This window comes from Nyctibius grandis, chromosome 3 (genome assembly GCF_013368605.1).
Source record: "Nyctibius grandis isolate bNycGra1 chromosome 3, bNycGra1.pri, whole genome shotgun sequence".
NCBI lineage: Eukaryota > Metazoa > Chordata > Aves > Nyctibiiformes > Nyctibiidae > Nyctibius > Nyctibius grandis.
The window spans coordinates 87044248-87067134 of record NC_090660.1 but is presented as its reverse complement, the minus strand read 5'-3'; the positions used below and the strand labels follow the sequence as shown (position 1 = coordinate 87067134).

General features: G+C 41.0%; 1 protein-coding gene across 3 annotated transcripts in view; it reads right to left on the bottom strand.

The window, feature by feature from the left end:
• Window positions 1-824: 824 nt before the first annotated feature.
• Window positions 825-22887, bottom strand: part of ENPP2 (ectonucleotide pyrophosphatase/phosphodiesterase 2) — a 66185-nt gene continuing 44122 nt past the window's right edge. For 2 of the 3 annotated variants that reach the window (XM_068396085.1, XM_068396083.1), the window contains 13 exons: window positions 21401-21526; window positions 18994-19025; window positions 18057-18184; window positions 15855-15942; window positions 15629-15716; window positions 14541-14713; window positions 14205-14256; window positions 11550-11686; window positions 10922-11057; window positions 9634-9711; window positions 6974-7106; window positions 6201-6357; window positions 825-1436 (listed from right to left, as the gene is read on the bottom strand). In XM_068396085.1, the coding sequence (XP_068252186.1) occupies window positions 1266-1436; window positions 6201-6357; window positions 6974-7106; window positions 9634-9711; window positions 10922-11057; window positions 11550-11686; window positions 14205-14256; window positions 14541-14713; window positions 15629-15716; window positions 15855-15942; window positions 18057-18184; window positions 18994-19025; window positions 21401-21526 (1499 nt within the window). In that variant the 3' untranslated portion in view covers window positions 825-1265. The remainder of the gene's footprint in view (window positions 1437-6200; window positions 6358-6973; window positions 7107-9633; window positions 9712-10921; window positions 11058-11549; window positions 11687-14204; window positions 14257-14540; window positions 14714-15628; window positions 15717-15854; window positions 15943-18056; window positions 18185-18993; window positions 19026-21400; window positions 21527-22887) is intronic. The other variant, XM_068396084.1, reaches the window with a different exon arrangement.

The following is a 22887-nucleotide window of genomic DNA, read 5'->3' as shown; positions in this document are numbered from 1 at the left end:
ATCTAAACCTCCCCTGGTGCAACTTGAGGCCGTTTCCTCTTGTTCTATCACTTGTTACCTGGGAGAAGAGACTGACACCTGCCTCTCTACAACCTCCTTTCAGGTAGTTGTAGACAGCAATAAGGTCTCCCCTCAGCCTCCTTTTCTCCAGACTAAACAATCCCAGTTCCCTCAGCCGCTCCTTGTAAGACTTGTGCTCTAGACCCTTCACCAGCTTCGTTGCACTTCTTTGGGCATGCTCCAGCACCTCAATGTCTTTCTTGTAGTGAGGGGCCCAAAAATGAACACAGTGTTCAAGGTGCGGCCTCACCAGTGCCAAGTACAGAGGGACGATCACTTCCCTAGTCCTGCTGGCCACACCTGCCACACGCATCTGCCTTATCTCAGCTTCCCTCAAAGTCAAAGATGATGGAACAGGTATTCCCAGGAATCAGCCCAGAGCAGCGGCAATAGAGAAGGGATGCAACACAGCCTGACTGGTGACAGCAGATGTTGTCACCTTGCATGCTCCTCACGGCTCCAGAGCAAGGCCAAGTGGCCTCAAGCGTGGGATACTCCTGGTAGCTTATGACACCAACCAACCTCCTCTCTCAGCTCTGCCCCTATGGCAAAACCTAACCAGTAATGACTCTACTGTGGGTGTCTGTTTTATGGTCTCACTGCTGAGTACCAGGCAGGGCACCTGGGCTCCTGGCAGTCCTCTTACCAGCAAATCTAAGCTCTTGAGAAGGGCTCTGCCCGGTGAGTAAGAGAGATCTGGCAGCACCCAGCTGCCTACAAGTCCCTCTGAATGTCCCTGTGAAAGGCAATCAAAACACATTAAAAAAACTTAATGTGTGGTTTATTATATTTAAGATGCTATTTGTCTATAGGGTTTAAATATGTCTGTCACATAGTTAACAGTAAATGAATGCAATTTTACATGTTCAGTATTTTGATACAAAGTACAGGACTACAAGTGTGGTAAAGGAGCATGGGAAATTAACATTTCCTTGATGCACGTATCAAATCCTGCAGCACCACTTAAAAGCTTGAAGTAAGGGCTCAAGCTGCAGTATTACGAGCGCTACTAAATAAACCAAGAGACATACCTATGTTAAACATTAGAGAAACAAAACAAATGACACAAGGGTTTAATATTTAAGATTTGATACAGGATTAAAATACTAATATTTTTAATGTCCTGGTTTCGAATTAATAAATATAAAAACAATATAAAAATATACACCAGTTGATAAAACGATGCACTGAGTAAGGTTAGAAAGCTAAATTTCACTTTCAAACGTATGCAGGTATGTCTTTAGGGAGAGGATTTCTGTGTAGCTGCGACTGGTCTTTCGGAAGAAGTCCAAGCTTGTGAGCTGTTCAATGTCACGCACACGTGCAGTATGCATCTTAAGAAGATCTTCAACCCACTTTGATTCATCCTCGAAGCTCTGAAATGTAAAAAAAAAAAACGTTTTATAACATGCCATATCAAAAATCAGCTCCAAAAAGCAAATGCAACTTTTCTAAACATTGGGTCCATTTGAAGAATCTCTGTGCCCTATTCAGGAATGACTAAGGTAAACAAGTTCCAAGAAAACAGATTTGAAACTTAACGTGCAAGATGATTCCTAGTTTTATTTTGGGTCCCATTTTACGATGAGGTTGAGACAATGACCACAGTCATCTAGGAAAAGCTCACCCCATGTTGCAGGTGTGTCAGAAAAACAGCCATATGCTTTTAGAAGATCCATTGGTCACTATATATGTTTTTATCTCACAGAAAGAGCTCCATATTAATCAGTTGTGTATTACCAAAGCCCAAATTGTAGGCTATTTAGCTTTAGACCCTGCCCCTACACATTATTCTCATCTGACCAGCACCTCATCTAACACAATATTATTTTAATCTTTCCACTTTACTATTAGGAGACCATTACAATTTGTTACAGAATTGGGATATGGTTTATGTTGCTACTTGTAAAATCCCATTATTAGAACATACGTATTATTCACTAATAGAAAAAAGGCTTTCACTAAGCATTTCCCAATATGAAAAAAAAAATCAGGAAGGTGATGCTGCCAGAGTGATTGGGGTCGGCTTGCGTGGGTGTAATCTCTCTTAGGGGATTGCTCCTGCTGCATGCCTTGTGCCAGCTCTGGTGCTTGTTGGAGCCATACACAAATTATATAACATCAGAAAACCAGCCCTGCAAAACACTGCAGTTTCTGGATGTTGAGTGCATTATCCAGCCTCGTGACATGTCCCCCAAGGCACTGCAGCCAGCCCCGAGAACTGCACGGCAGGGAGCAGACGTGGGAAAAGGACCAGAGCAAAACAGGACTTTTCCCCCCTTTGGCCACTCAGGCTGGTACATCTACACTGCTGACGGGGAAGCAAGTTAGGAAAACAGGCTATGCCTTCGGACATTTGAACACCATGTGTCTTGGAAATCTTGCTGATAGAAGTCTGTTTCTGGGCTTACTCCAGAAAATGAGCCCCTTTCTGACTGTCTCAGCCAGGTCCTCCTACAAAGTGATCCTCTCACCATTCAAGACAAAGCTTCAGCAATGTCAGAGCCTACCCAACGCAGTAGATGTGCCACAGACCAGGCTGTGGGTCACCCCACAAAGGCCAAGAGGGTGAGCATGATCGTTTGCACAGAGAGGACACGGAGTACCAGCTAGGTCACAGCTGGCTGCTCTAAAGCAAACGTCCATGACCCAGTAAGCACCCATCTGTTTTGAAGCTTTTCAGCTCCAAACTGACTTTCCTCTCCATGTCACTAGCAACCTGAGGCCTAAAACCAGGTCTGGAACATGAAAAGAAAAGATGCAAATTGAGAAGGAAGAGAAGGGAGCGTGCCCTGCCTCACTCCCCCTTCGTCCGTGGTGCCATGCTCCAGAATGCCGCCCCGGCAGCACACGGCTGCATGAAGCGTCCTGCTACGCATTCAGCCTGGTCGTCAGGTTGCTAGTCTGCAAATGAGTCTCAACAGGGTTTTTTACCACAATGCAATCACTGTGACATTTTTGTTGTCTTCAAGCCTTCCTTCTGAGCAGAAAATCTGCATTTTACAGAGCTCAGAGGGAAGTCCCATTGCTACAAAGGTCACTGGAATACAAGGAGGATTCCTAAGAGTTTGCAAAAGATCTGCAATATGAATAAATCACAGGACTGTGAGTTTGGTTTTAAACCAAGTTCAGCAAGACAGCATTTGCATGATCCCTGAAAATCAATCAAATGATCAAGGTTTTAGTTTTTCCATTCCACAACTGGCCCATGAAACCTCAGGTCCAGCAGCAAGGATTTTAAATGCCAATGATCAGCTAACATGGTATTATGTTACTGCAGAACAACGAATGAAGTGTATACACTTAAAACAATAGTTTTCTCCATCTGTGCTGGTTAGTCTCACCTCAATAGTACAGTGTCTTAGAAGGAAAAAATAACAATTGAAAACCAATTGAAAACATGCAGGTAAATAGAAATACGCAATCAATTATGTGGCTAACCTAAAATCCACTGGAAAAGATACCAGATACTCTGGACCAAAGAATCTCTCTGGATATCAAATTATTAGCTGGAAAGCTGAACATGGTCAGAGTGTAGACAGGTAGGTGAGGAACTCACTTATTAAATGAGAAATTTAAAGCATTTGCTGAAAGAGAAAATAGTGGCCTGGGGGAAGTTTCTAGTAGGGTTCCTCCAGCTTTGGTCTTGGAAAGGATTTTGTGTAATGTTTTCATACATGCTTTTTGTGCCAAGGTCATTAGTGTGCTAGTAAAAAAAAAACCCAAAACAAATGGGAGCTCCTGTCAATGCAGAGGAAGACTAGAATAGCCGTACTGGAGGATGCAGATGGAGGAGTCCCTGGTATATTATGAAATTGGGTTACCCACACAGACAGCAAAAATTTCTGCTAAGCTGGGAGCTTCTCAGGTGAAACAGAAGATAGAAGAAAAGGACCTGGGTGTACTGGTTGTGCATGATTGTGAGCCACCATTATAACACTGCTATGGAAAAAGCAAAACCTAGATAGTATCAGAGGAGTTGAGTCCAGTGGAAGGAAAACCATTTGCATTTTGAGATCTCAGCTGGAGTACCTTATCTCATTCATGTTCCAGGAAACAAAAAAAAAATCCGACTGGAACAAATGCATAGGAAGGCTACCAAAATGATCATCCTCTCTTATAAGAGCAAAAAAGACCTGGGTCTCCCATTAATAGAGAGAAGTCTATGCCTTGAGAATCATCATAAATCATCACTAGGGTAAATCCCAAAGCCCAGTGAAGAGCTATTTAAGCCATAGAATAATGTTGACATAAGAATAAATGGGTATAACCTCACCATGAATAAACACAGTTTGGAAATGGAACAAATTCAAATGAGAAGAGTAGTGGTGTTCTCCAATGGCTGTGTGAAGAGAAAGTGTGTGCAACAAGAGCAGAGTGGGGGGAAAGCTAATATTTCTTCAGATCTTAAAAGAAAGCTGTGGAGAGGTTAGGGAAAAATTCTTACATTATCCCATGCATTTCATCCATAAAGTACGTGAGGTTTTACACAATCACTTCTTTGAACAAATCAGATGGAACACCATGTGCAAAAGTAAGACTGACACTGTATTTGAATGGCAAAATTTTGCCTGACTGTATTTTCATTCAAGAGCTACATTTAAATATTTTGGAGGGGTTCTTTGCTATATAAAAAGCATAGACCAACATCTGCTAATGACCTTGTAGTAGCACTGAGGTTCCTCCCAGAACTGTATATACATGCACCATAAGTAGCATGACCTACAGAGAAAAGAAGCCTGGGTTGGAATATAAGAAATCACATAGTAAAAGAGGCTATTATCCTAAACATATTCTAAACAGTTCATAAAAAAGTTTTCAGCAGTTTAAGAGGACTATGACACGCAATATAGGAAGGAAAAAAATTGACTTTGTCATAAAATTACATATGGGCAGAGATACAAGGACAGAGGTACTAATAACTGCCAGATTAGTAACTTCCAGATCACCAACTGGATCTTGATTCAGAGGAAAGCAGACCAGAGAAAAAACATGATGAAATATATGTAGGACTTTCTGAGACTTCTGGTGGAAGACAAATCTGCCCAAAGCAGTTAAGAGCCTAAATAGGGGGAAGCCAGACCTGCTCAAGAGAGGGATACTGCTCCAAAAGCATGGTTTTAAAAAGAGGGACGTGAAAGCAGGCGATGTTTGATGAATGAGAAAGAGACAGTGTTCCAGGTGAATTGTGTACAGAGTTGGAATGACTATTTCTGCCTGCAGCTGGAATAGGAGTCTTAACTTTTTGTGCCAATACAAAATTCATTACATTAATGCGTTCATTCAGGAAACGGTCTCCTGGCAGCCTATAGTGAAGCGTCTGTGTGCAGGAATCCGCACAGCTGTGTAATGGGAGAACAAGTTCAGGCGGAAGGACAAGTCTAAATACAGCTGCCTGGGAGGACTGCTGTCCTTGCAGAGCACTGGAGCCCATGCGGACTCAACCACTCTCCTGCCACACCATCAGCTGCCGAGTGTGCGTGTTACTTTCTGCAGTGCTGACCAGACTGAAGCATTTGTACTTCACCAAGATACTTACACTATAGGATCTTACATCCTAAAGGAAGATAGGAAAAGGAACTAGGAGGGTGTCTGGTCACCTTTGATAATGAGAATCCAAACTTTTCCCTTGAATCAAGACATGTTCTGGAAACAGCAAGAGCTGGCACTCTTCCCTCAGCAGGTTTTAGCATATAGTTTTACTACTGTGTGGGTTGGATGTAATCATGCTGTCTCAGACTGCCACAGCAGACAGACTATATTGTACCTGCATATGGAAACAGACCTCAATAAAAACATCAGATGGTTGCCAGCACAGTACATCTACGCACACAGCCTCCTCGCAAACTGCGCTGAGGTTACACTGACAGTATCTGCCAAAACATAGAAGCCCACAGGGTGTTTACTGCCAACATACTGTATATCAGCTCTCCCAATTTTAGATGCAGTAATAGTTCCATATTTTCTCTGATACCATGGAGGAGTGCTTTTGTCTGATGAGTTGAACATGACACTTAATAGAGTCCTACCCTGTGCTTTCACTCAAGACATCAGTGAGCACTAGTATCTAACTGTTATGGGGTTTCACATGTCCCAGGGACATATTTACTATGGGGCTACAGTAGTGCAGCAGAACTTACATTGCAGCTCTCGTCATTGTCAGGCCGGTGGGGAAGGATGTATGAGAGAACGGAGAGTGGTCCGTCACACTTGTCAGCTGGCTGAGTGAAATCTAAGCAGCTGGTTATGATGGCGTAGTAATGAGTAGGAATGGGGATGGCGCTGCCTTCCACAAACCTGGGGGAATAAAGTGAACATTTATCCACAAAGGATAAACCTGTTTGGAAGAAGGTTACACAAACAGCATGATGTTTCCTCCCCTACATGTTAGGACACACGTACGTTGTTGAGATGTGCTCGATTCCTAGACATTGTCTGAAAATGAACATTCAATTAGTTCATGTTTTCATACCGTGTTATAGAAATACCACACACCAGTGCTGAAAGGCTTCTTCAGTTCAGTGACATAGAGAGAAAGCATTACTCAATTAATGAAAAGCTTGAGTATCTAAATAGCACTGCTATGGTTTTCTCTGGTATCCAGTTGTCAACTCAAGTTCTGGAAATTTTAGAGAAAATAGGTTATTTAGAACATAATTCAGCTTTCTCTCAAGGATGAATGAACACTTAATTTCAAAGTCAAGGTGAACAGTTACCAGCTGAATGGCCATTTCCTTATTTTTACCACTGTCCTGCCTATGGGGCATTCAGTCTTGATGAACAATAATTTTAGAAAGAGCTACAAAATTATATCAACTCCCAAAAATCAAATAATGTGCAGATAAAAAATTGTTTAAGATAAAACCATCATTAAGAGAAGCAAAAGCAAACTGATTTAAAGACAAACTCTTACTGTTTTATTTTGTCAGGTGTGTCATGTAAACCATCATAGTCATAGTCAAAGATTGGTCCACTTATAACATTGACTCCGTTTCGTTCAGTGGCATATCTCTTCACCAAAACCCGTTGAAAATAGTTCCATACCCCTGTGGGGAAAAAAAACCCGCACAACAAAAAAATAAAACACACCAAAATTTGGATAAGCCAAAACATGCCAAGATTATAAACAGGGTTTTTTCCTGACAATAAAAATCCAGTGGACATCATTTACATGATGGCAGGGGAAATCGAAGATTAAGCATTACGGATTTACTGCAGCTTCATTCAGTTTGGTCAATAAAGCCTATTCAGACTTCTTTGTTCTCTGTTGATTTTTTTCCCCAACCAGCGATAAAGGAAATGCACGGTACCACTCCCAGGCTGGCATTGCCATAAACATTGCACAGAGAGCTTGCTGTTCCTTCACCAAGCAGTAGAAACAGCTATTCACACGCTTTTGATGTCCCTGTAAATACTTCATTTGTCTTTCTTATCTAGTTACAGGGAATGGTGCTGTGTTTTTTTTAATTCCAGAAAGGAAACAACACCGTGATTAAAAGCAAAACACAAACACTTTAAAAGAAAGGGAAGTACAAAGGGCACATTCTTTCAGTTAAATTCTCCTTGGATATAAAACGTCTAACTTTTAAATTAGGCACCGTCAAGGATGGCCATATTACAGCGTGGCATCTCATTACAACTTTTGAGAAGAGGGTGATACACTTTCTCCTACCACGCCCTCCTCAACATTAACAAGTTAAGATGCTTGCAGAGACGCGAAACACATTGAAATCTCCAGTTACATCATTCTTTTCCTATTTTTTCTCTTTTATATTAACACTAACAGAAGTGTGTTTAAACAAACCATCTCAAACTTGTAAAAGTTTAACTTTCGTCTTGCCAGCTCAGACCGTTAAGTCCATGGTTCCCCGGAGCTGGAGGCAACGCCAGCCTCAGCAAGTTCCCCAGTACGCCTTGTCCTAAGACTGCTCAGTGCCAAACCAACTCCCTGCTCGGGCTGATGCTGAGGGCCCCACAAGCAATGGTCTAACAAGAACGTCAGCTGCGGTAACCACTTGGCAGTACCATTCCTCCAGCTGCTCGCTCCTCCAATGCATCAGCCTTAATAATAAAAATAGCCCAAAAAGGAAAGCTGCTTTTTTTTCTCCTCCCCTGAGTTTTCCAGCTGAATCAGTTCCCCACTTGGTTCCCACTGCAGCCACACAGACAGCAACACCAGTGCCGTGGGGGGCAGCCCAGGGGCATCATCGTGCAGTCCAGCAAAGTGAGAGCTGCTTAAGCCAGGCTCACTGCAGAAAAGACAGCTACAGAATTATTGCCTGAGGGGATGGGATGGGACAGTGAATTAAAAAAAACAAAGCAGAGGAGGGGGCCTCCACAGCCAGCACCACCACCAAAGCCAGCATAGCATAAAACTGCCACCTCTTATTTTCCCTGTTGTGGAAAAAGCTCCGTATCCTGAGTTTATAATCAGCTTGCTACTTGCAGCCTGCACACATGTAGTGGTTCATAACTCCCCAGGAACGATATTAGTTCCAGCATTTGTTCTCAGGGAATCCGTCACTCACTTGTGATGAAGAGAAAGGCCACTAGACAAAATGAGCTGCTGGTCGTGGGTTGTTCTCCTGTGATTAGCATCTCAGATAATTTGCTTAGACTAACATTAGCATAAAGAGCATTTTTATGAAGTGATTTGAGAGTGGGAAATCCCCAATAATTTTGCACTCTGTAATCAGTTAAGTGCCTTTGCTCAAATTTCCAGCAAACATCACCACTTGTTCCTACTCAGAGGTTTTTCAGTTAAAAACACCCTTTTCTGGTTAAAAAGAAAACGCCTCCCATAGGCTTTGATGTTTATCCAAACTTCTCTGGCCTAAAATCTGAATTGGAAATCTCACAAGAACAGGCTCTTGAGCTTCTTCCAAGGCTTCTCAATTCCTGCCAAGCCAAAAATGCCACCAGAATAGTCTGATGGTTTTCCTACCTCTTGGCAAAACTAGAGAGAAAAGGGATATGCAGACAAAAGAAATGTTAATATTATATCCCTGCAGCACTGAAAGTTTCAGTCAGGTTTAAGTCATTCCTCATTTTCCATAAATTGGTTTCCTTCTCCTTTTTCTTTATAGGCAATAAATATGTTTGGTCTCCCTCTAAGGGCATGAATAGAAAAATTTAAAAATATTCACTTATCCCTGAACTACAACAACATGCTAAGTACACACTCCCAGGCAGCTCCAGTTGAGCAGTAAAAACCTGTTGCCTAAGCACGTTCTGCACTAGCTTGGGCTACAGACAAGAAAATCCAAATCGTCTTGCACAAACTGGATTACTGTGGCGTGAAGCAAAATTGCTGAACTACAGCACGCATGTGCTCTTATCTTAGCCCAGCACCAAGGAAAAGGAACCTTTCCTAAAGCTTAAACCTTTCTTGTGGTATTTTGCCTGCCCATACCTAGAACTATACAGGTGCTCACATGTATTATCTGCTGGCTACAGGTAACCAGACTTTATGTTCTAAACTCCTCCCGTCAATTCATTCCATAGTCCAACACACATATCATTAAAAAATATAACGTTGGGAAAGAGAAGTAAAGCCATGGAAGGGGCACTTACTTTTGAAGGCAGGATACACTGGAATGATATTTGTTATTAGAAAAGCATCATATTTTGCTTCTGCAGAAGAACTTAATTCTGAAAACGATAAACCAGACAAGTATTAATAAGATGAAATATCAGAAATTCAAGGAACATAAAAATATTTTGAAAAATGGCTTCAGAGATCAACCAAAGAAAATACCATCACAGAATGACAGAATGGTTAGGGTTGGAAGGGACCTCTGGATATCATCTAGTCCAAGTCTTTAATGTGACAGCTGAACATGGAAGGTAAGGGTTTTTTTGCTTCAGCTTTGCTTCAACAGTCAACCATTTCAAAATATTTTTATAGCACATATATTTTTTCAGTCTCAAAAGTCAGAGAGCTGCTCTGCAGGCTTTTACAGAAGAGGCACACGATTTCCAGGGAGAGGAGTGCGGGATTATGTTCTAGTTCTTATGAAGCCTCTGCACCAGCAATTCCATATCAGAAATCCACTGTAAAAGATTGCAGCCATTGAGTGAGGAAGGCAGAGCAGTGAAGTTCACAGCTGTGAGACAGTTGTGTCCCTTGAACATTTACTAAGCCCAGCAGATCATTGTTTCAAGACTGAACCAATGTAACTGCAACAGAAGAATCCAGGACACTCATTTACACAGGTTTTCTACTAGCACTGTTTCTATAGGATGGTAGAAATTTTTACAGTATGCAAGAGCCTAATATGGATTTATAAATTAAATATATGTTTATCTTTCTGCTGTTTGAATTCAAAATTTAAAACTCTGACTAGATTCCCAGTTCATATAAGCTGGTATCTGTCCATTGACTTTAAAGGGCCAGCTTTTGAAGATTGCTTCCTAGCTCCTCGTACTCCTACTCTGTGCAATTCTTTGTTCACCTTTATTTTTATTAACTAAACTGGGACACTTCATTTTTGGTGCGTGAAGCTGGGCACCAGTTTGGAGCATCTCTTGCTGAGCTGATGGACCACAGCCGTGATGGCAACTTGTGGCATTGGGCCCTTGGTCCTCGGCAAGTGCAGCAAGAATAATGTATCCATCCCGTTTAGCCCCATAGGTGACACTGGTGCAGAAGCAGCTCCTCTGAGGAGAAGACATCACAGAGGAAGAAATCACCCTGGAGCAGGGGAAATTAAAACGGTCCTACCTATATTCTTCCCCAACAATCTCAAAAAAACCCTTAGTCTGTTTATAGCTGATGGGAGGTTTTTTTATACCTCAGGTTTTCCCTAACAAAAAAGAAAATTACAAAACCTCTAAGTAGTAAAAAGGTATCTGAACTTACGGGGAGGGAAAAGGAAGCCATAGGAGAGCTGTTTGTCACCTCTGTAAACTGCGCAGCTCTGGCTGTTTCCTGGAGAAATGCGGAGGTCAGGCCTCACACAGCTGGCCAGGTGCTCTGGGACACCTGATACCTCTGCCTGCATTGAGGACCATACACAGAAAGGACAAGAAAGGTAATTCCAGCATTTATAGGCAAAGAAAACAACTTCATATAGTGGGACAGATTAGATGGAAGGCCTTGTGTGGAGTAAAATAAACCACCCAGCTGTACAACCAAGTCCTGCTCCTGCACCCACCACAGAGCCCCTCCTTCAGGTAGCAGAAGTCACCATGGGAAATAATTCAAATGAAGTCGCTGATTATGCTATCATAATAATACAAACTCCCATTGCGCAAAACTTAGAAAGAAAACGAAAACAGGAACAGAAATATACAGCCCTTCTGCCTTAAAACTCTTTTCTCCTGAAGGAAAAAAGGGATTTGGGCATTGTTTCCAATGGTATTTGACATAATTTCTGGTGGGGAACTCTACTTGAGGAAGGGGAATTTTAGGACTTCAAGAATAAAGGTACCAAAGATATTTCCCCAGGATTTTTTAAGCACCTTCCAAGAGCAAAGACAGCACTGACCTGTTTGGAAATAGTGTAGGATGTCCAGAGAGGCATCAGGAACGTTTCACTGTAGCCACTTTCAAAGTCATGGTGATGCAAGATATTGTATTTTGTGCGGTACAGTACTGCGGGGCGCCCATATAGGAGATGTTTCTCTACAGATCAGAAGAAATTACATTTACATTTATTAGTGAAAGCCTTAGAGATGAAAAAGAAAGGGGGTTGGCTTTCCAACACACGCTGATTTTACCGTGATCCTTAATGGGATACTGACCCTGAATAACTGCTAAGGAAATCTTGTAATAGAGAGAGCAGGAGTTCTTCAATATTTTTGGTTGGGATCCCTGTTCCAGGCTCACAACCCACTTTGAGGTTAAAAGTCCCTTCTGCACTTGAAAGCTTGTTGGGGTCATAGCACAGAGGGTGTTTCTTCAAACACGGGAGACTCCACAAGGATCTTTGTGTCCACATTTCAATCACACATGAGGTTATAAGCACTTTTGTTGTAGCTTTAAATCAGCCCCTATCCCATCACTCCTGCCACTCTTCTCCAGATTTTCCCTCCTTCCTATGCTTTTTGTAAAGTCCCTCGCAAAAGGGAGGCAAAAGTGCTCACTCACTAAGAGTATTTTTTTCCACTTTGCTGATGCAGATGATGTTCTGAAGACTGGTGTGTTATTTTCTGCTAGTAATATCAAAGAAAACAAAGAAACAAACCAACCCTTTTCCTAACTTTGGCTACAAAAAGACACCTCTAACCGCAAAATTTGCTTCTCTTCTGTCTTGGTGATATGTTGTGATCAAATGTCACTAGATACCTCTGACAAGCTTGCTTATAAAAAGACAAAAACATAATTGAAAGAGATACAAGAAAAATAAATTTCCTGGCTAATCTTTCATTGTGCTGCACAGGTCATTGAATTTGATAACCATTTGGCAAACAGGCTTGGCTCACTTTTGGAAATCAAAACAGAAACAAGGAAAGTGGCCTAACACTGTTCACAGATAGGCTATTCAACAGAAAGAAAAGGGCATGTTGTATTAGTGTTTGAGTCCAAACAGAGGATATTTTTTATAGAACACAAGAAAGAAAAGTAGGAAAAGCCTTGTCTAAGGACAAAGTTGATAAACTTGCTTTATTCAAGAGAAGCTGAAGTCTCCTTTTTCTTCTGCATGTGAGTAACAACATCAGCTAAATATGCATGGCGCACCATGTGGGAAAGGGGAATTACCAACTAAACGCAGGAAGATCTGTGAACAGGTGCTACAGCCTGTCATAAAATACAATAAAAAAACTTGCATGTAGCAGAACTGCTTGTTGTTTAAGTAAGGGGCACCTCATTCCACTTAACAGACAACTTACAAATGAGCAAGTGAAATTGGTTTAAATGCTTATATCTTAAAATATATCAAAATATTATTTTTATACTACTGAAGTAAAGAAGCATCAAAATCTTAAACCAAAATAAAGATGTTGAGATATCTAGGAGTACAATGGTGAACGTGTTTTTTTCCTGATGCCAGAAATTGTCACAGCAGGGGGCAGCTCTTCACTAATTGGAAAAATCAGTTTAACAAGATGAAAGCTGCAGAAAGGCAATTTAACTCACAAAGAAAAGGAATTATTTCAACTCTAGAAACTAAAGGATAAGCTGGATTGCCTGTTCACAACAGAAAAACTGAAGAAGTAGCATCACAAGGGAATAAAGGGACCATCTCCTTTGTCATCTAAGCAATACTATTTGAAGTATCTCAAATGAAACTCAGCGCTTCAGAATTTGCTAATTTGGACAATTGTTATGGTGAGGGGAATCCTGTGAATTGTTATGCTGGACTGGATCACAGCTGTGAGACGGAAAGCTCTGCTTTGGTGTGCCTTTCAAACAGCATTGCTGCTCAGAAAAGCAGTTCCCATCCCCTCCCCTCCAGTCCTATTGCTAGGTTTTAACCTGGACCACAGCCCCAACGCGGCTGAGATCACAGCCACACAAGTCAGTGCTGACACACAGCAAGGAGGGTGCAGGAACTAGTGTCCAGAAGAGCAGGGGATGCTCTCTCCTGGGAGTAACATTGACTTGAATGTTGATGAGGGACAGAATTGCACTGAGCACCCCTGAACCGGCAGAGCATTTCTGCACTTGTTTCACTGGATAACCTGCACCCTAAAAACCAAGCATTAAAGACCCAGTCAGGGATTGTCAAAGCAGCTGTACCATCCTTTCTACTACTGACCTGGTGAAACCTAAGCCTGATCAATACTGGTAAAACACAGCGTGCAGATGTGGTCTGTGGTTTTTACCCCATTTATCGCTTATGGTTGAGTGGAGCACTGCCTCATGCTCCTTCTCCTTCCCTCATCTCTCTGCTTCCACAGCAGAGATTAAGCCTCCTAACAATGATGGAAAGGAAGAGCTGAAACTCCTAACACTTTGAGCAATACTTTAGTCCTGGTTACAGCGAAAGATAGTGTGCACTTCCTCACATGAGCAGCACTTAATCTTGCCCACCTATCTCATGTATGTCTATGTGATATTTTGACAGTTATTTGACAAGATGGTTTACTACACTTCATTGACTAAACCAAAACAGGAGTTTGTCTGCTATCAATGATGCAAACTAACTTGCGAAAAAAACCAAAAATAGCTTTTATTAACTGAGGCACCAGGCTCTTACCTTCTGTTCCCTTGATGTGAAAGCGCTTGTTGAGTTCATCCAACTTGTTCTTCTCAAGAAGAGAAAAAAGGAACAAGATTAGGATCACTGGAGCATTCTGACATCTCGTTTTACTACGCATCTACCAAAACAAAACTAGTGCTATAAAACAGTGACAATTTTTTTGTTTCCTGTTTTACAAAAAGCCATAATTGTTCCAAAAGGGCACAAACACTTCACAGGAAAGATCTGGGAAATTCTTACAGATCAAAGCCTCTCAAAATAGATAAAATGGCTACAACTTTACTAGGCAGCGACTGCTAATAGTGGAAGCAGCAGCAGATTCTAAACATCTACCTTATCATCACATGTACATCCTATATCAAAATCCGATGCAGAAGGTAGAGCGACAGGATAGAGTGGTTTAGCAACTTCATCTGGCACAGCTGGTTTAAAAACATTGGCTCTCAGCAGATGATTTAAACTTCCGTGGGTACCATTATTGGGAGCAGGCTTTAATCCAAGCAGATCTGTGAAAACACCAAAGATGAATGATGGTTAGATTGCAAATGTGTATGAAGCAGCATCTCTACTGACGTAAGATATTTATTTGCAATACTGTTTAAAACCATGACACGTTAGTGAATGCTTTTAATGTAATAAAAATACTAACCTTTTTTCCAAATCATAAAATTGCAAATGCTGTCTAAATAGTAAGGTGGCCTTTATGCAAGAAGGTTAATTTGCATCAAGACACTGGAAAACTGCTTTTTCATCACTACTGCTGCAGCTTACACTGCAAACGTACAGTCAGTATGTTGATCTTACACTAATCACCTGGAACACAGTGTTATTAGTCACCTGCTTCAGAGATAAGGGATAATTACCTTTTTAGTATTTCATGTTTGAAAAAAAGAAATTAAATAAATGAATAACACCTTCAGCTAGAAGGTTTTTTTGCCCTGGAAAATCAGTATTAAAGAAAAGATCATAATGAATTTCTGTATACGTCACCAGATTTTGCTTCATGGCTACAGCAGGAGTTTAGGAAACATAATCATACCAGGAGATGCCATAGAAAACTAAGTGATGCCCTTGAGCTGCTCCATGAGACATGCAGGTGCAGAAGCAGTCTCTGAAAAGAAACCTCCTTCTTAGACTGCTGAGGTGTGGACACCACATGCTGTAGTAGTGTGTATTTGATCTCTGCCAAGCTGCACACAGCAAAACTACGGTAACCTCCTTTATGGGCCAGCTGCTAGAGTAGAGCAAACTGGGGCCCCTGAGAAGTGCCTTCAGCCCTCCTGGCCAAAAGGCAAGTGCTTGGCAAGGCGGGACTGGGGAAGGGACACTGTGAGGGAGTCATGGGCTCACGGATGCCTAAATGAAGCCCTATTAGCTAAAACAGCATGTTTCTCTTGCAATTTCTCAAGCAGGTAGCTTACCACACATGACATTGTAAAGTTCAATGTTTTCAAATGGAGGTACTTTGGTCTTGTATTTGAATGTAGGGCCGTAACCTATAAAGACAGTCTTATAAAAAAAAAAGAGAGAAGAAAACAAAAGAGCATTAAAAGGTAGGGTTTTTTCAGTGAATATTTACATTTTAGAGACCTCCAATTTCCTCTGCCTTCAATGACCCTCCCACAAAGCTTACTGCATTGCTCATACCTGCATGCTGTTTATCTTGTTGTCATAGCCATGGTCTCCATGGAAGAAACATTTTCCCGTTGGTTTCTTGTAAACGTCCATAGCTTTCCTAAATCAATAAAGTATTAGAAAATTTCCTCAAAGGTGTAGGTATGGTGGCTGATCTGATAAGGTACTTTGGGGGCAGGAGGGATAAGGTTACAAAGCAGTGCATTGCCCATCTTTCTTGAATAGCAGTAGCGGTGACTGCAGGCTCATCCAACAACCCCAAGGATTCTCCCTCTGCTCCCACTATGAAAGGGTGCAAACCTAAGAACCATCTCTTACTCATTGATAACTACCTTAGCATCTATTTACTTGTTTTCTCAGACTTTCTCATATCACATCACCTCCTACAGACTGGAGGTATTTTGGACCATGTTCCTGTAACCCTTAAAAGGCCAACAGAGGCTTCTAAGAAAGCACTTTCATGACATTACAATGCTGCAAATGTCACACAATGCTGTAAAGTGCTTTCACTTGTTTGCCTTCCACCCAATAAACAAAAATGGGGAGCAGAAACAAAGCTGAAGGGAAAAAAGAAGGGTTGTAATGAAGATAAATAGCTGAGAAAATAAGTGCTGTATCATAGGAACGCTAATAATCAGCTTGTTCCTGAGTATTTTTTTTACAAAATATGTGGAAAAATAAGTATTGTGTCATAGGAACTATAATTACCAGCTTGTTCCAGGGTACTTTTTTGCAGTTTTATAAGGGCCATGTGGAGGCAATACATGCAGTAGACCAGACTACCCTAAAAGTTAATTTCTTCATCTGCAATAAAATTATGCTCAGCCAAAGTTTTGTTTTGGCCTTGTAAATTACTGGAGTTACAGCAGTCAGGTCTATAACTACTATTTTGCTGGCTGTGAATATACAATGAATTACAGTTATATTAACAAATGAGTTATTGGTGAATGAGATTTGATAAAATCTAATGAATAAATAAGCCAAAGAAAGTCTGAAGTAATTAGTAAGAAACTACTAAATGTAAATAACCTTGGGCCATCCCATCAGTTCCAGTAAAATTCTTAAAACTAAAACTTTTATAGGCCTAAAACTCAGAGTGTGTTTCTTTGAAATGTACATGAAGCCTAGCCACAGAATCTGTATGGGGCAACCAGCCAGCCAGAGAGTGGAGTCATGCAAGAAAGCAATTGGGGTTTCTCATTCACTGCTTCAGCAGAGTGACCCTTGCATAATTCACAGAAAGATAAGCACAGAAGCCAAAAGGCACTTACAACAGACCGTGTGTTTGCCTGGCAGCTATATGAGCAAAAAACCCTACCATAATTTAAAGCTCATAACAGACTACCATGAGCCAAAAGCTGTGTCATCTTCCAAGAACCACTGAGTCAGCTTTACGCATAAAGACCCAGCCGTTCTTATACTGTAATACACAACACGTGTGAAAAGATCAAAGCAAGAAAAAGAATATATATTAAACCAGAAAGGGGTACTCAGTTCATAAACAAAGGCTACTCCTGTCCTGTTCACTCTATACATTTATGTGCCAACTTGGTTTTCCTCGCTCAGTTTTTAGCTAAGAATACTAAAAATTGCCCAGATTTTATAGCTGAAAATTCAGAGGCATATGGGGAAGAATAACCCAAAACAGAGTTTTCTCTGAGCTAAAGCATCTCAGTTTTCTGTGGATTTGTTCTGAAACACAATACGCTGCCAGCACTTCGATGGCCACCCTGTCATACCTTTCCACGTGTTCTCAGGCACTCAGCCACTCTGCCAATATCTCCATTTTCTTTCCATTCACCCATTGCATCTGCTCAGCCTCTTGTTCCCTAACATCCCCTGGTCACATATGCCTTCCCCTTCCTCCCATACTCCCTGCTTCCTGGTTGGAATAAGCTTGCACCTCATTAAAAAAGCTTATCAGCTCCTATACTTGAGCTAATCAGTCAAAACCCACACAGCTGCTTGTGGAAACCACTCTAGGTTTCTACCCTCTATCCAGCTACTGATTTTCCCAAACTTTAAAAAAATTTTGTGTTCTGAGCCACATTCCCCTACACCAAATGTGATTGAACCTCACCAGGAGTTCAAAACTCCTCTTGCTCTGTGCAGGGGGGCAGGAGTGGGATGCTGACAGACAGGGCAATCCCAGGTGCGTCATTTCCTCAGAAAAAGAGGCTGAAAATCAGCATGGAAGCAAAAGCAAGAGTTTACCTTGCCACATGCCATTTGCGATCCACCAGTAAATGGACATCCTCAATTCTTCGGTTGTAAGCATAGTGCAAGCGTTTAGGTAGGTGCTGTTTCAAGTAAGGCTTGAAGTGCTGGTCTGGCTTTCTACACTGAAAAATAAATGGTTACAAACAACACTGCTGTCAGTTAGCTTAGATGCACATAAAACCTTGAACTACAGAAATCAAGCTGTTAAGGTCATTATTGATGATGTCTTGAAAACAAAGTGTACATCTAGAGCACGTGCTCCAGCCCTTTCTGTGCAGTATTTACGTAAGACCAGCGCCCAGGGAGTCATTCAAAGATGTATTTGGAAAGCTTCATTCTCATTACAGTCTTTTTGAAAGCATCATGCAAAACATCACACTTACTTAGCTCACAGATGAAGAATTTTATTCTAACTGGACCAAAGCTTAAGTTTCAGAGGAAAGCTGAACACTCAAAATATCTCATCTGCAGATATATTTAAAGCTATCTGGTTACAAAATTTGATCTTTTTTTAAATCAGCGTTTATTTTAAACACTTTTCTCCCATTAAAAGCAAGGTTATAGTTGAAGGCTATCAAATGCAATTTTTCAGCATCTTCAAAGTGCTAGTAAAATATTTACCCTAAAAGATTACTTTGCATTTCTGAAAGAATGAATAAAAAGACTCAATTCAGGGAGTCAGGATGGTCAGGGAGATTCTGGCTCTGCACTGCCCAAAAAAGGTTATAAAAGCTACAGCAGCAAACAGTGGAATTTATGACAAACATTAATCTGTACTCATAAAGGGCACCATTTAACACTCTTTATTAATGTTAATGGTTGGTTTTCCTGCCTAATGAGTGAGGAGAGAATGCTCAATAATGCCCCAAATTAAGACGTGAAGTGAGCAGTGCAGTACAGACAGAGATACCTCCCAGTCCTAAATACTTACTGTAAGGTTTGCAACAATCACTTTAGGGTCATCTGTTAAGCAAAGAAAAAAAAAAGACAAAAATATAAAAGATGAACAATTTGCAGAAGAAAACACAAGGTAATAATATAGTTTTACAGAAGCGTTATCCATAGAAGTTGGCTGATCTTTACTAAAAGTACACTGTATATATCAGATTAGATATCCTGAATATGAACTAAAGTTGAACTGTATACCCTTTACTTAGTGATATTTTAGTTGCTTAGGTAATGTTGCTCACTGTTTTATGATTTGAGCTTTAGCTTAATGTTTATTCTGTTTTCTGAAAACATATTATCTCAAGTCTTTTGACTGCTTTCCTTTAAAATAAAAAATAATCCCCAAACACAAAGACTTCCCTTGAAAAATTTTGAAAGCACATTTGAATGCTACAATGCACTTCCTTAGAAGCAGTAAGATAAATATGTAGAATTTTTGTCTATTTTAACATTTTACATATTTCATAGGCTACTACAGAGTAAGTGAAAAGCCACAGCAAAATATTCTGGATATGTCTTTGGTCTATTAAAGGGAAATGCAAGATGTAGAAAGCCCAAAACCAGCAACCATCCACACTAACTCTGTCTTCTTCCAGAGGCGGGGGGCGGGGGGAAAGCATTTTTCAGTCCTTAGAGAAAAAACAGGCTAAGAGAAAATCTTATGAGGTGAAAACTTCTTGCTTAACTATTATTGATTTGGTTGCTTAAGGCGCAGCCTTGCTGAGCTTCAAATGATGTCTCCTGAGTCTCAAAACACAAGCTACAGGCTTATCCATTGCAAAGGTGTGTCTGCAGGCCTTGAGGCAGTGTTATCAATAGGAAAACGGAGGAGGAATAAAAAAGCTGCTAATTTGCCATTTAAGGAGGCAAACCCCAGTTCTAAAACTAAGCAATACACTTCTTTGTTCTATGTTCAAACTGCTGGTTTATAAGCAATTGCAAATATTCAAACCAGGAAACGGTGGACAGAGGCCAAAAGAGGAAAATGGTATTGTGGGAACACCAGTAGTATGACTCAGAGGTCAGTCAGACTAGATGGTCTTTTTGGAAGATACTGCCATTCATCCTCCAAAGAAAACATTTTTCTCAGCAATTTGGGAATTCAAGGATTGAAAGATCTTTAAAAAAAAAAACTTCTCAGAAGAACTGAAATATAAGTTTTCAGTAGACTGTGAAGTGCAGGAATTCAGTCTTTATGGTAGTCCAATAAGTTGTATCAAGATATGCACTACTGTCAACAGATCTTTACACGCTCATCCCATATTCCTACTGCATAAATGCCCAGGTAAATTAGTTTATAGTAAAATAAATACATACATAAATCAGTATCTAAGAAAGTTTTACCACATTCCTATGATTTCTGCTGCTATTCTAGAAATCTTCAATCTTCAAAGACCAATTTTTTGTGAAACCTGTCCTCAGCCAGAGTATACCTCAAGTGTTCTGAGGGATCAGTTGGCTGTCCCAATGATCTGATCTTCCCCTCTACAAAAAGTTATCATCCTTGTAGCATGCGTTGCAAAAAACATAGGTACTTATGGTTAGTTTGAGTTTCACGGTTTGCAAGGTAGCTTAAACTGCTGGCAAAGCCAGGTTTGCCCTGGTACACTGAACCAGAGCAGCCATGGTGCTGGCACAAGCCCCATCCTGGTACTGCTGCCTCAGCAGGGCAGTAGCAGAGCAGCTGCGTCTGTAATGCTTTAAATCACAGGTTTAGCTTCACCAGAGGACTCCTGCCTGAGCCCCGAGTGCTCTCATCAAAGATCAGCTAATCTCAAACACCAAGTCAGGGTGAATTTCTAACAGCATGGTACAAAAAACCAGCAAGTTTTACTGTCAACACTGGCCTTGAATGCATGGTCTACAGCTCCCTTATGTCCTTCAATATCCCCAACCTGTTGCTGTTTAGCAACCCATGCTGCTTCTCATCTGTGCCAAAAGTACGAAGAAGATACTGAATTCAAAATTAACAATTCACTTGTTTTTCCATTAGCTCAGAAAAGGTACCAGCTGCTTTTTTATATATCATCTAATCCATGTGGTGCAGAGCTCCCTCAAGTCTTGTTTTCATTGACAGAGGGGAGAAGCGTGTGAATAAACTCATGACATGTATGCTGCCATGTGAAACTGGCTTCAAGAGTTCCCACTTCTCCTTGCCATGAAAAGGTGGGTTTCAACCCAGAACATTTCAGCCATCCACTTGACACGGCTCTGCCACTGTGGGATCTGTGAGCTACAGACTGGGAGGGAAGCGAGCAGCTGGTCCGTAGTGGGTTTCCCTCTGAATGTCCTGCCAACGCACTGTGAACTTACACCCTTCGTACAATGTCAGCCCAAGGAAGGGATGGTCTAGTTCTCAGGACATAAGGGGTACAATTAAATTAACTTACATTTTAGGTTATTGTTAGACCTAGGGCGAATTCGCCCTAAAGATCCAGGCAGCAAAATTATATCTTCCACATTAGTCAGATAGTTGCTTAAAAATTCAGTTCTTTCACAAGTAGTATCTTCCATCCCTGCAGAAGGAAAATGCAAAATTAATCCAGCTTGAAAAGAAATGTTTTCCGAAACAGCACAGAAGGAGACCCCAAACAGCCTATGTATTCTTTTCTTTTGGATGACTAATCTTATTCGTGTTCTTTCTAGTCATCTAATTCCAATATCAGACACTGGTAGGAGCCAAACTAGGGGTAATTTTAGCACTTGCCTACAAGAGAAATACCAGTCTCGACATCGTAGAAACAGTCACCACATATACCATGTGTGCACTGACATATCTCCAAACTAAGCTCATGGAAAAATCAAAGTCTGTTTCTAGTTTAGTGTACTACTTCGGGGATTTTTTTTTTTAAAACAAAGGATTTTAAGAGAAGTCACACACAAAAGGTATTGTCTGTTGGTGATCTGTTCTAAGGCAGCCGCATATAAACAATTCTCTCCTACAACCATTTGTGGCGGGGAGGAATGTATTGCCAGACACAGGTGGCTCTTAGCTTAAAACTGCCTCCCCTGGAAATCCTTCCTGCCCCTTACCCTTCCCTCCCTCCCCACAGCCAGAAAGGAGGCATATTCCATTTTATTGCTAATGTAGAAGTTCTTGCGAGACTTTCATAAACAAAGATCTAAACAGAACAGGAACTTTGGTAGCATCGCTAAAAAGTTATACAAAAAACAGGTTTATCTATCTCAAACATGGTCACATTTTTCTTTAACAAAACTTTCTTTTTCTTTTTGTTTTTTCTAGTGTTTACTATTTCTTCTATTGTAAAGTTTCTTCTGATATCCAAAAGAATGAGATCTACCAAATAATATCTCTGCTTTTGGGTGACTCTCCATCTGACATTCTTCCTCCATTATCTTGATGACATTTTCCACCTAAGCTGGACACAGTCCCTTACAGATATTCCAGTCTTTCTCCTAGTAGGATAACCTGACCCACTAATTGCCATGGAAATGTCTCGCTCTGAAGTCCTACTCCTCTCCTGATGAAAAGGAGAACAGTGTTACTAAATTATTTCCTTTCATAAAATCTACCAAAAAGATTACTCTACGCACATTATAGCCTTCCAATACATGCAAGGAGAGCTTCACTTGGATGTGATATAAAAAATGCCAAGCTTTGAAAAACTCTAAGTGGAGATGTAAACACCCAGATCACTCTTATGAATGAGAAGTGTCCTCCAATGACAATTAACAGGCGAGCTGAGTGGCCAGTCTACACTGATTGGCTGGGTTTGGGGATTTAAACTACCAGAAAAAAATCAGCACATGTCCTGGTTTGGCCCAAACCAGGCCAATTAGTCTTAGAGAAACCAAGGTCACTGCTAAATTCCTCACTGCTTACGAGTGAAGAGCCGAAGGGGGGTCGCAGCTGCAG